The sequence below is a fragment of the Gracilinanus agilis genome, chromosome 4 (assembly GCF_016433145.1).
Source record: "Gracilinanus agilis isolate LMUSP501 chromosome 4, AgileGrace, whole genome shotgun sequence".
In the NCBI taxonomy this organism is placed as follows: domain Eukaryota; kingdom Metazoa; phylum Chordata; class Mammalia; order Didelphimorphia; family Didelphidae; genus Gracilinanus; species Gracilinanus agilis.
Window position 1 is genome coordinate 28,360,759 of NC_058133.1, and position 14,157 is coordinate 28,374,915.

General features: G+C 41.4%; 1 protein-coding gene across 1 annotated transcript in view; it reads left to right on the forward strand.

The window, feature by feature from the left end:
• Positions 1-14,157, forward strand: part of FAF1 (Fas associated factor 1) — a 433,472-nt gene that overhangs the window by 378,300 nt on the left and 41,015 nt on the right. The window contains exons 17-18 of the mRNA XM_044674693.1: positions 703-780; positions 5,478-5,693. Of these exons, the coding sequence (XP_044530628.1) occupies positions 703-780; positions 5,478-5,693 (294 nt within the window). The remainder of the gene's footprint in view (positions 1-702; positions 781-5,477; positions 5,694-14,157) is intronic.

Consider the following 14,157-nt stretch of genomic DNA (forward strand, 5'->3'; position numbering starts at 1 on the left):
CTTTAAGGTTGACAAAACATTTTACATCCATTATCTCCTTTGACCTTCACCATAACCCTATGAGGTAACTCTCCCCATTGAACAGACAAGGCATAGAGAGGGTAAGGGCCTCTTGCTTGTATCCTGTGAGATAGTGGAGACTAAGGACAAGTTGTGGGTCAAGTTGAGACAAAGAGACAAGGTGTAAAAAAGGTCATGAGAAATTTTGTAACTGAGCCACAAAGACCATCTCTGTGACTGCTGCTCAGCATTGGGTTGTCTCTCCAGTGAAAGGGTGAGCCAGATGAGAGATTTAGTGACCATGGGCAAGTAAGTCCCTTCCCCTTTTTGGAGGGCCTCAGTGTCCTCATCTGTCAAGTGAGGGGGTTGGGTGAAATGGTCTCATGGGCCCTTTCCAGCACTTGGCCTATAATTCTAAATTGTTACAGGGAAAGGAAGATCAAGGGGACTATTAAGGTGAAGAAGCAGCAGGTCCTAGGTGTGTCCCTCCCACAGTGACTCTTTTGGCTGGAGCATAGACTACAGGGAATGGAAAGTGTGGGGAACTTGGGCTACTATGGACCCTAGGGAGGCATTGGAGGCCTTTCAGCACAGGAAAAGGATAAGGAGCTCCCCTCAGGCTTCATTTCCACCCCAGGGCCAGCCTACCTGCTGCTGATGACACTGTGAAGCCTCATGATACTGTTTTTCTTTTCCTAACAGAGAGAAGCCCATGAGAGGGAAGTTGCTGAACAGTCTCGTTTGGAGCAGATGCGGAAAGAACAGGAGGAAGAGCGGGAGGTGGGTGTTTTTGAGTCTGGCATTTAAAGACATGTTTTCCTCCCTCTAGGTGTGTGTCTTGGGGAACTGGTGGGTTAGAGCAGAGGATAGAGCCTGCCTTTGGGAGTCCTTCCACACTTATCTTTGCAGCCATCAGAAGACTTGGCCCAATTCAAGTCAAGCTTACCTTTTCTAGTCTAACTTCCCTTCATTCCTAGGCAAGCATCTCCTTCCTTTCTGTGTCATTTTCTAGACTTAATTCCATTTGCCATCTCCTCATTGGTCTCTTCTTTTTTCACTTTTATTTTTTTGGGGAGAAGGAAGAAGTTATGGAGGCTAAGCCAAGGGTCAGGAGCAGGGAATTGAGGGAGATGCTCATCCTTACCTGTTTAGAGGATTCTACAAAGTTAGAGGGGTCAAATAAACAATCCTTTTACTAAAAATATATTCTTTTAAACAATATGGAAACTTGTCTTATAAGGGAGACTAAAAGCAATCTAGAGGGCAATAAAAAAATAAAAAGCACTAGATAAAGATTTTTCATTCAATAATAGTAAGACCTCATCTTACTAGAACACTAAGGTTTACAAAATATGTCTTCACAATAATCTTAGGAGCCTGATAGGGGAAGTATCCTTATCCCCATTTTATAGACGAAGAAACCAAGGCTTAGGGAAACATTGATTTGCTCATATAAGAACTGAAGCAGGGACTTGAATGCAAGCCTTCTGCTTCTAAGTCCTTCCTTCAGATGGGAAAAGAGATACTAGCTCAGTCAAACAGAAGCTGCCCAGCAGGCCTTGGGTTCCTTCAGACCTCCTGTAAGCAGCTATTTGGCTACCGTACATGTTTACATGGCGGCTCTTTGTCTGGACAGCCTTTGAAATAGGCCTCTTGGTCCTCTCATTGGCTCAGCAGTCTCCTTTTGTCAAGCCCATTGTTGGCTCTTCTCACTTGGGAGTTTGCTCCCTTAGCCATCCCCTTCACCCATCTCTGCTGGTGGCTCTGAAGGTAGATTGTGACTGTAACCCTCACTGTGTGCAAACCCTGAAAGCCTGTTAGAACAGGGTCTGGGCCTTCCCTGTGCAAAAGGAGGGGGCTCTGAGCTTCCCCAATTCCCTCTGCTGGAGTTTAGAGGACCAGGGCTGGCAAACAGTGTGATACTGTGGAGAGAACGAGCAAAAGAGAAAGGAGAGCAAGCGAGCAAGTGCTAGAGGAAGAGAGCATAAGGGCCCAAAGCCACTTCTAAGCTCCCTTCCAGCCTGGCATCCCCTGGTCTTAGGCCTCTCTTAGCCCTGACAGTCCCTATTCTAATGCCCCTCCCCCTCTGGCCCTCCCTGTCCTAAGGCCTCTCCCACTCTTGACATTCTGTGTCCTAAAGCCCCTCTAACTCTGATGTCCCCAGTTCTAAGCTCTTCCTGCTATGTTCTAAGGATCCTCCTGGCTCTTGACAGTCTCTTTTCTAAGGTTCCATTCATCTATTACATAATAAGTCTTAAAGGATCACATAAAAGAACTTCAGATGCAATATAGTGTGACCCACACTGAAAAATTCCTTTGTAACACAACGGCTCCTTATTACAGGCCTTCTCTCTTGGTATCCCCCATGTCTACAATGCTCATCCTCCTCCTGGCCGCTTCTTGGCTTCTCTGGCTTCCTTTAGACTCAACTCAAATCCCATCTTCACAAAATGCCTTTCAAAGTCTCGTCCTCTAACACCATCCTCTCACCTTCCCCCAAGGCCTTCCTCCTGAGGTTATCACCAATTTTTTACACACACACACCTTGTTTTATCATTTATCACATATATAAAGATGCATACATTTGAATATACACACATTGTACATGTTTAATAAATGTTTGTTGGCTGATGAACAATCATCATCTAATTTATCTTTTTTTTTTTTTTAATACCTACCTTCTGTCTTAGAATTGATGCTAAGTATTGGTTTCAGGGTAGAATCAGGGCTAAGCTGTTGGGGTTAAGTGACTTGCTAAGAGTCACACAGCTAGGAGGTCTCTGAGGCAGGATTTGATCCCAGGACTTCCATCTCTAGGCCTGGCTCTCTATCCACTGAGGCACCTAGCTGCCCCTTCTAATCTATTGAAGCTCTCTATTGATCAGAAATTCACTCCTTTCTGAGGCAGCCCAGTCAAGTTTGGGGTAATTAAGACTTTTTCTGATCTCAGGACTAATTGTTTGCAATTTCTGAGGCAAAAAACACAAAATCATCCATTTTTCATGTTCTTCAGATTCTTGACTATAGCTCCCATACCTCTCTCCCTACCCCTGAGATTCTGAAGTCAATCATCTTCCAAACAACCTCCCGGATTTCTTCAGCTGGTCCTCATATGGCAAGATCTACAGGCCCTTCTCCTTTTTGCTTGTCCTCCAGCCTCTCAATAACTTCCCTAACATGGGCTACTTAGAGCTGAGCATAGAACTCCAGCAGCAACACTAGGAGGCTCATGCTTCCTATGCATTCCTTCTTAGAGCAATCATTTATTTTTGTTGTATGTTGTGTGGCGGCAGAGTGTAAGCTTTCTGCATCTTCATATCCCCAGTGCTAAGCACAGAACCAGTCACTCGGTTAAGAAACATTATTAAGTACTTGTTCAGTGCCCAGCAGTGTGATCAGTGGTTATTGAACTGAATGTGGACATCATCATTTCTGGTCCCTTCTCTGGGTCTAGGACTTCCTCACATTAGTGTAGCTTTTTCATAGCGTTAGCACATGTTAGTTAGCAAAAGTGTTAGCAAAAGACTGGAAGCAAAGTGAATGCCTATTAACTGGAGAATGGCTAAATAAATTGAAATGTACTAATAGAATGTAATCAAGAAGGCTCTAAGAAATTATGAATATAAGAATTCAGAGATACATGAGAAGATATATGAGTAGATGCAGAGGGCTAGAAGCAAAACCAGAAAAATGATAGACAAAACCACAACTAAGTAAATATAAAGAGCCAAAAAATAATAAAAAAGGAAACCAAATGCAATATAATTATGATTCCTAAGAATCTTAGCCCTAGAGAAAAGTCAAAAAAGTGTACTCACTGCATTCTTGGCAGAAATTGGGGACTATGAGTATGAGGTATAGTTGATGGACTGGTTGGTTTGACTGAACTTCATTATTCTTCTTTTTAAAAATTCTGTGTTTCAAACGATGACTCCTTGGGTAGAAGAAAGAGGAGAGACGTTTCAAATGAAAGTAAGGTAGAAACAGAAAGTATTAATAACTTTTTTAAAGTAATATTTTAAATAAAAATAACAAAAGTTGCTAGGTCCCTCTTTCATACATTTGATCTATCCTGTTACTTCTGATTAAGGTTTGCCCTTCTGGTCCTATTTCTATTTTGAATGTGAGCCCAAGTCTCCAAGATAACTCGAAGGTCTAATGTGCCTCTTTGATTTAGGATCTTTTATTTACCTTCCTGGTTACCTATACTTGGGGGATTTAGGTAAAGACATATGAAGTCATGAGTTTTATGGCCGGGTTCTTTTCGAATTTTGTCTCCTGTTATATTTACTTTCTATTATATCTAGCATGGTGATCATATAGGCCTATTACTCTTTAGCTTAAAGCAAATTGAATTAGACATCCAGGGCTTCATCCAGTTACATTCTTTCCAGCCCCTGCCTTTGTGGTTATCATCCCTAGCCAGGATTCTGTTATCCTTACATTTTTAGCTTTGGTCCAGAAATCCATTTCCTTTTTTCACTCAGCATCTTCCTGGCCAGCTGTTTGCCCTTCCAGATCATTTCCCTTTCTTTTCTGAAGGCCTTGCCTTCAGTTAACAATGGGGATGAAAATAACCAACCTAAGACACAGTTTCTTACCCAAGACTTTATAAGGTTTGTTCCAGCTTTAATTCCACATGTTAAGATCCCTTCTATATTTGACATTCAACAATCTGAGATCCTTTCAGATCAAAGAGTCCAAGTTTAATAACAAATTTACTGACTCCCAGCCCAATATAGTCCAGGGCCTTCCTAAGTATTTCTCTTTGAGCACATACCTGCTATTTGTTTTGTTTATTTTAATTCTACTTTGCCATATGATTGTTAATGGGTATTTTATTGCCAACTTGGGCTTTTTTACCTGTAGAAAGTGGAATTTCCAGCCATAATACATATTTTTGGAGGACTCATTAGTTGGTCCTACCAACTTAAATGTCTGTGAAAAGGAAGGGCCTGAATATTTGATGACTATCCCCTCAATCAAAAATATCTAAGCCCTTCCGTCAAACAATTAAATTACCTATCCCCTCCAAGCAGTTAACAACTGCTTTAATAATATGTGTCATAAAGGTGGGATTTATTTTAATTAGTTGTCTTGTAGGCTAATATTAAGAAATGAAAAATACATGGTTCCACAGTCCAGGCGCAAGGCCTGGCCCATGATCAGGATTGTTGAAATTCTGGAAAGAAGAATGGAAATAAGCTGCTTCCTTTTTAACTCCTATCAGAGATGCAGGGGAGAGTGCCCTCAATTCTGGAAGAGGAGACCTGGGTTCAAATTCTGATTCTATTCCTAACTATATGACCATGGCCAAGCCACTCCATCTCTGAGCCATAGGTATAACCAATCACCCCGTTATCACTGACCTCCCAGAGCTGTGATGAGGCACAAGAGTTTTGTCCTTAAATGGGACCTACTGCTGCTGTTTCCCTGTTAAATGCTGAAGTCTCATGCCTTCCTTTTGCTTTTCTCAGGCCATTCGGCTATCCTTGGAGCAATCTCTGCCTCCAGAGCCCAAAGAAGAGAACACGGAGCCTGTGAGCAAGCTCCGGATCCGAACTCCCAGTGGGGAGTTTCTGGAGCGGCGCTTCCTGGCCAGCAGCCGGCTGCGAGTTGTCTTCGACTTTGTGGCCTCCAAAGGCTTTCCCTGGGATGAGTTCAAGTTGCTGAGCACGTTTCCCCGAAGAGACGTAAGTCAAATCAGAAGTCAAATTTTGTGAAGTTCAGTGGGCCAGAGGCAAGATGGAAAACTCCTTTGATACGATTTTATGAGAGGGAGGGAAGCAAGAAAGAAAGCACCGGGGGTACAGTCTTATGCAAAAGAGAGAAAAGAGAAGCTGTGTTTGGTCTGGCCATTGGGTATCAGGAAAACTAGGAATCATATTTGTTGATCTATTACTATGGGTCAAATGGAATGTGGGATCCAGATTTGATCCTTCACAGTAGAACAGAGGGAAGCCAAAAGTCCCTTGCCCTTTGTATTCTTCCATTAGAATGTTAGCTTTTTGAGGGCCGGGCCTGCTTCCCTTTTTTGTGTTCCCTAATGCCTGGTACATAGGAACTACTGTTAAAAGATTCGTTTTCATTATTTGAGCTATATAAATAGGTCAGAAAGGACAGTATCAAGCTGGATAGGTCAGAGTGATTAGTTGGGTCCCAATACACAAACTGGACAACCAATATGAAACAAACTAGGAAAACCTCTAGGTTCCTATAATTCCGTAGGTGAAAGGCACCTCCAACATGATCAAGTTCAAACTCTGCTAGAAGTAGGAATATTATCAACAATATACATAACAAGTTATTGTACTTCCACTGAGGGGAGTGAGGAGATAATAAAGCAAGAAAGAACCTCTCTTCCCCCCTTGCTTCTATTTCTGTCCTAAGGCACTAAGCAGAGTAAGTCTTATCTATCTGTCTCAGGACAAGAAGAGTAGAGAGATTGTTAAGTACTATATGATGTCTTCTGAAGCCCTGTCCAGCCCTGAGATTTTGTTATCTGGAACTATCTGCAGGTCACATCACTCCTAATCCCACCCCCAGGACCTTCAAGCAGTCCTTTTATTTATGACATGGTTTTCAGGCCTTTGACTCACCCTCCTGTCTGCTTGGCATCCTAGACTCTTCACAGGCTCCCAACAAAGCAAATTTAGGACAATTAGGTCTTTTAGGAAGTGCGTTTTAACCCCCTTTCCTTGTAACTTCCTGCAGATCCTTGCAGATCCCACAGAGGTCTTTGAACAAAGACTGCATGACTGCTCCTCAGGGCTCTTTTAGCTAACTGGAAGTTTTGTGTTTGGTCAGAGGAGGTGAATGTCTTCTTCTTACTCTTTCTCACTCCCTGAGACTTTTCCCTTTGGAACCCACACTCTTGATATAAGCCACCAGTCTTAGAATCCTATGATTCTGAGCAGGAAGGAGCCTTAAAAATCATTTTGTCCAACACCTCTCCCCATCCCTCCCTCTCTCTCTCTCTCTTTGGGACATGATTAGGTGGGCATAACAGTGACAAAGAGTTAGATGAACTCCATTCCCAGGCTTGGGAAAAAGTCGAGTGGCAAGGAAGGCCTCCTAGAAGAGGGAGCTTTAATGGATAGGAAGGAATTCAAAAGACAAGAAAAAAGGAAGATATCCCATGGACTTGCTGGGCTAAGGCATTTTTGGAGAAGAGGCGAGCAGAGAGAGAGGAGTGTTTGAAGAGAAACATTTTAATAAAAGACTGGAAATATAGGGTGGGGCCCAGTTGTAGAAGGCCTAGAATACCAGAAGGGTATGAACTTTACTGGGTAGTCAATGGAGACCATTGGAAATTTTTGAAAGGGGGAATGATATAAGCAGACCTCTACATAAGGAAGATGATCTCTGAGTGCAAAGATCAAATTGGACATGGACAGATTCAGTGGAGGCAGAAGAATAGCCATCTCACAGGGTCATCCTACAGTATGAAGAAAACAGAGGGGCCAGATAAAAGGGTGCTGCACTCTTTGGAATATATACAGCTATGCTCATGTTTTCTCCCCTGATGGAGTATAGGTTCCTTGAGGGCAGGGACTACTTCATTATTGACTTTGTACCCTCAGCACCTAGAACAGTGTCTGGCTGATAGCAGGCCCTTGATAAATGCTTGCTGTTTGATTGATTAAGACTGACTGACTGAGGCCTCAGCCTTGGTAACTTCTTGGACAAGAGATATGAGGAAGGGAGACAAATCAAAGAAATCTCATTTTCCCATGAATGAGTAGGTCTTTCTGATCTTTGACCCCATCATTTAGCTGAAGTACAAGGTTTTATTAAACTTCTTAGGTTAGTAGTTCCCACCAAGTGCTATTCCAAGACCCATCTGACCCATAGTGTATTGGGAGGCTATTGGTCTTAACTCTCCTATGGGATCTTAGATCAAGAATGGACCTTGAGAAAATACTGAGTCCAGCCTCATATGTGTGATACTCGACCAGTCCTTTATTTGTTGACAGAGAAAGTTGTGACTGAATTGAGACAGGGCCACGAACTTAGATCTCTGGCCAAGAACCTCATTGTTCCCTCTGTGGCCTGTGCCATAAATGTGGCCTGAATCCATAAATTCATTTGGAAGTATCAATTTCAATTTAACAATTATTAAGCATCTCCCTTAATGTGTCAGATGCTGTGCTAGGTCCTGGGGATAAAATGAAAACAAATAAATGCCTGTCCTCAGGAAGTTCACATTTTACTCAGGGCATCCAGGGTATACACAACTAAAAATAAGTTGAAGAAGAGCCCCAAGGCTAAAATGACAGCAAAGGAAAGTAATAAATGTTGGAGGGGATGTGGCAAAATTGGGACATTAATGTATTACAGGTAGAGTCGTGAATTGATCCAACCATTCTGGATGGCAATTTGGAACTATGCCCAAAGGGCTTTAAAAGACTGTCTGCCTTTTCACCCAGCCATACCACTGCTGGGTTTATACCCCAAAGAGATCATAAGGAAAAAGACTTGTACAAAAATATTCATAGCTGCACTCTCTGTGGTAGCAAAAAATTGGAAATAGGGGGATGCCCTTCTATTGGGGAATGGCTGAACAATTTGTGGTATCCGTTGGTGATGGAATACTATTGTGCTGAAAGGAATAATGAACTGGAGGAATTCCATGTGAACTGGAAAGACCTCCAGGAATTGATGCCGAGTGATAGGAGCAGAACCAGGAGAACTTTATACACAGAGACAGATACACTGTGGTACAATCTAATGTAATGGACTTCTCTACTAGTAGCAGTGCAATGATCCAGGACAATTCTGAGGGACTTATAAGAAAAAAATGCTCTCCACATCCAGAGAAAGAACTGTGGGAGCAGAAATGCAGAAGAAAAACAACTGCTTGATCACATGGGTCGATGGGGATATGATGGGGATGTAGACTCTAAACGATCACCCTAGTGCAAATATCAATAATATGGAAATAGGTCTTGGTCAATAACACATGTAAAACCCAGTGGAATTGCTTGTTGGCTATGGGAGTGGGGTGGGAGGAGTTGAGGGAAAGAACATTAATCATGTAAACATGGGAAAATATTCTTAATTAATTAATTAATTAAAATTTTTTGGGTTAAGAAAAAAGGAAGAAGAGCACCAAGGTTCAGGGAGAGCCAGCCAGGCCTCTCAGAGGCCAAGGTGCTGGAACTGAGTCTTAACAGAAGAGCTTGTTCTCCTGGTGGCACACACCAAATGTGAAGCTCCTCCCAACCCCTAACTCCTGGCTAGCAGTGTAATAAGGCCTAGAGCCCCCTTCTCAGAATCATTTTTCAAATGCATAAAAGAAAATTCATAGGATTATAATGGGTTATATCAACATAGAACTGTAAAGTTTTGGGGGGGTTTTAAGTTCACAGACCTCAGGTTAAGAACCTTTTGTAGTTCTAGCCTTCCTGAGTTTTCTGTCTCTTATGATGCCAAAAAATTTACTGGAACCCCACATGATAGCAGTATCTCTTGATTAAGGAAATAATAATAATGGTATGTTTCTGGAACTTTAAGATTAACAGAATGCTTTTGGTAGTACAAGCATGAGTATATTCATTTTTTCAGAGAAGGAAACAAAAGTTCATGTGGCTTGTCCTTGGTCTTGTAACTACTGAGTTTCTACTGCCAGACTCAGACCTCAGGCCTCCTGAGTCCAAAACAAACACTTTTCCCCCATGTTATACTAGATAATAAATCCTCTTCTGAATTTCTAAAACTACTGTGAATCCAACAAAACTTTTAAAATGAGTTTTTTATAATAGTATCTACATAGATTTGAAAAATAATAGTTCATATATATGCATATCAAATATTCCATCTATAGAAGGTACACGTGATAATTTCTCATACTGTCATTTAAGAGATAGTACCATTTTGTAGCTTTTAGATATTGGCAGTCAGGGATAGCTAGGGACTTGGAGACCTTTGCAATATTTTAGAGGTCTCCAGGGTGAGAACTGCTTTGGGCTAGAAAATAAGGTTTCCTGCATCTGTATGTTTGCAACTTTAACTCTGAGGAAACCTGGTATCATATAGGACTGATCTTCAGGTGACTTTAATGGCAGGTCCCTGGCTGGTATAGAGAAATAGAAAGATGTTGGGTTCATAAAATCAGTTGCCTTAAGTACAGGGTGGAGAGAGCAGGGCTAGAATGTAGTTTGTATGAAAAGAACCTAGGTCTGAGAGGCCCTGGATTTCAATCTGAAGCCACAGTGTGACTTGTCTCCGCACCCGTAAAACATAGGTGACCTTGGCTGGATTAAGAGGCCCAGAGTGGAGGACTAGAGTGACAGTAGCCCCATTGCCCTCCACCATTCTCAGACTATATCTGGATTATTTACTTTGAGGTGCTACATTTTAGGAAATCCATTGACAAACTGGGCATATCAACAAGGCTAACAAGGCTGGGGAGGAGATTGGAGAGTATTTAATAGAAAGATCAGTTGAAGAAGCTAGGCACATTCATCCTGAAGGACAGAAAATTTGGGGAAACAAATGATAGCTGTCTTTAGGTATTTGAAGGGGAGTATTCTACAGAAGAGAGGTTGGATTTATTCTCCTTGACCCCAAAATACAACTAGAAACAGTGAAGAAAAGTTGCGTATTTAGATTTGACAGAAAGGAAAACTTCCAAACAATCATACTGGAGGTCTTCAAGGAAAAGCTAAATGGCCACTTACTAGGAGTATTTCAAAAGGGTTTATTTTTCAGGAAATGGTTGGCCTAGACAACCTAAAGCTCCCTTCCACCTCTAAGATACTTTATAGTCAAGGATGCTCTAGAAAAGGAGTATCAAATATGGAGCTTAGAGAGCTTGGTGTGGGCCCATGTAGAGTGCAGCCAAACTAGATTTAAATGATTAAAATGTAATTAAAATACCTGACAATAAAATTTTTGACAAAATAAAAATTCAGTAGAACCTAGGTAATGTTAACTAGTGATTTTCTGAGTCAGTATGTGGCCAGAAGGGATGTTTAAGTGTGATTTAGCAGATATGTCACCACTGCTCCAGGTTGCCTATGCCCACCCTGATATATGCCCCCTGGTGTCTGTGGGGCAACACTGGATGCTGTTATATCTGGGTAAACAAAGAGAGATGCTGGGTGAATGGTGGTCCACCCCCTCCCTCCAGAACTGCTAGAGTTTCCACAATGCTGTTTTGTAATCACCATCTGTGGCTGCAGGATTAGTATCTAATTTGGAAAAGTCATCTTAAGTTACAGCCAGACCAGCAGGCCATCCAAGAGCACAGCTGAAAATACTGTCCCCCCAGTTAGGACTGTGACCACACTTCCAGGAGTTGCATCATCCTTTTCTCCAAAATCAGAGGCCCTTTCTCACAGGGGCCCTGGCATTGGGTTTGGTGTGTGCAGAATTCTGCTTAGGATATAATCAGAACTAGGTGGCATCATCCTTGCTCCAAAATGTTTATCTCAGCCAGTTTGAAATGTGGGTACCACATTGGTGTTGGCCTTCCTTCCATGGACATCACCCTAGACAGTACTCTACCCCAGCACTGGATGGGAATGCACTCTTCCTGTCCCTCCCCTCAGATCCAGAAGCCATTTCTGGAGGGTGTGCACCTGGGCAACAGCTCCCACTGATGCTGGCCCCTCCTTCCTTGTTCACCCCTGCCGCCCTGACTAGGAGGAGGAATGCCAAGCCATCCAGAGCCGCCTCACTGAGCCCAGGGCTGTTTAGACATTGACAAGCTAGCATCCACTGGTCTCTTTTCTTCATCAACCCCAAAGCCAGACCACCAAGGAATGACCAAAAAGACCCACTTCTCTACTCTGTGTGCCTTGACTCCCTTCTCCTTTCTTCCTACCCTCTTTTCTTCTTGTTTTCCCTGCCCTATCCCTTTCCCTCCTTTCTCTTTTGTTCTTTTCCTTCCTTTCTCTCCTTTCCTCCTTTTCTTATATTCCTTTTCTTCCATTTCTTCTACCTTTTCCTTCTTCTTTCTGGGCTTAAAAGTTATGAAGCCCATTATCTCATTTGATCCTCACAACAAACAACTTGTAAGGTAGTTGCTGTTATCTCCATTAAATAGATGAGGATTGGAGCTATGAAAGAGAGGTTAATGACTTACCCAATGTCACAAAGCTAGTTATTATCTGAGGTAGGATTTGAATTCAGGTCTTCTTGACTCCAAATCTGGCACTCTATCCACTGGGCACCTCACTGCCCACTTAGCATGCTCAAGCAGTGGGCAACAATTCCAGCTCTAACAGACTAATTATCTCTATTCTAAGGTCCCTCCTATTCAGTCAGTTTAACAAAAAATGTAATCAAGCACCTGCTGTAAGGTACTGTGTTGAAGATTACTGAGTCAAAAATGGGGCAGTTCCTGTCCTCCAAGACTAGAAAGCTGACATTCTCTGTTCTGTGTTTTATTGGCTATAAGGTGATACCCAGACTCTGGAAGGCAGCTGTGATGGTGGTGGCGGTGGTGGTGGAAGGAGCCAATGACCAAGTCATTGAGATTTGTTTACGGATGGCAATCCAGGATCAGGTCACCACCACCCAAGATCCTTAAAGAGTCTGGCCTTAGTAATTAATGCTGATTATGCAGTTGAAACTGTCTAACGATATCCCTTCAGGCTATGGAAATTTAAACCAGAACAACATGACATAATGACCATAATTCTACACAGAAGCACTTGGTACTTCATAGCTGGCAGGTGACAAATGCTCAAACTACCAATACAGAATTCAAAATATCCAGGAGAATTCAACACACAAAACCATTATTCTCAATCACCTACACATAACACTGATCCATAAAAACTCAAGAATCACATTTTTAATAGACGTTGCTGCCCCAAATACTCATGCTCTCCAAGGTACACAGAGCCAAAAGCTTTTAAAATGTAAAGACTTGGCCAAGATCAAAAACAATGACAAAACTATGTATTACAAATAACAACTCTCACAATATCCTTGAGAACTCATCACATGAATTGTACTCCCACCAGAATATTAAGATAAAAGTATTGTCCTTAATCTCCCATCCATAACATTGATCCATAAAAACTTAAGAACAGTGTTTTAAATATTTTTGATATTCTGAATACTTGTAATCAAATTATATACATTGAAGAACTCTCAAATTCTGGAAACCCAGCGGTGATCAAAACCCCATGGGAACATGATGAAGTTCATTTAATTTTCTTGTCAGTTTTTTGGCTCCTGGAGTTGTCCCATAGATATTTTCTGGAAGCCTACCAAGGATGAGTTGACAGCCCAATACTTTCTATTCAATTACAAAATGTCATTTTATCTTTATGGGTGAAAGAATACCAGAATAGGTTCTTTTCTAGGAATATTTCTATATAGATGTCATCTAAAAAATGATGAATTAATTTACATTTAAGTTTTGCAGAGTTCTTTCCATATTTGTTGTTCAGTCATTCAGTTGTATCCAATCTTTTGTGATCACATGAGTCTGTCCAAGCTCATGTTCTTTGTTTCCATGGTACTATAGGTTCATCTCATCCTTTGCTATCTCCTTCTCCTTTAAATATCAACTAATTTGATCTCTTTATTGACCTAAGGATTCTTAAAAGTCTTATCCAGCACCACAATTTGAAAGTATCAGTTCTGTGGTATTCAGCTTTCCTTAGAATCCAACTTTCATAGCAATAGGTTACTACTGAAAAAAATCATAACTTTGTTGGCAAGATGTTGTCTCTGGTTTTTTTTTTTGTTTTGTTTGTTTGTTTTTGGTTTTTTTTGTATGCTGTCCAGATTTGCCATAGCTTTCCTTCCAAGGAGCAAGCATCTTTTAGATTTCATGACTGCTTATGCCATCTGCAGTGATCTTTGAGCCCAAGAATATAAGGTGTGACATTGCTTCCATTTCTTCTTCCTTTATTTGCCAGGCAGTGATAAGACCAGTTATCAAAATCTTTATTTTCTTCGTGTTAAAGTTTGCTAGCTTTTATATTCTCTTCTTTCCCCCTCATCAATAGGCTTCCTAATTCTTCTTCACTCTCTTCCATCAGAGCAGAATCCACACATCTGAGATTGTTGATATCTCTCCCAACAATCTTAATTCCAGCTTTTTTTTTTTTTTTTGGTCAGTCAGTAGGTATTTATTTATTTTTTAACATTTATTGATATTCATTTTTAACATGGTTACATGATTCATGCTCC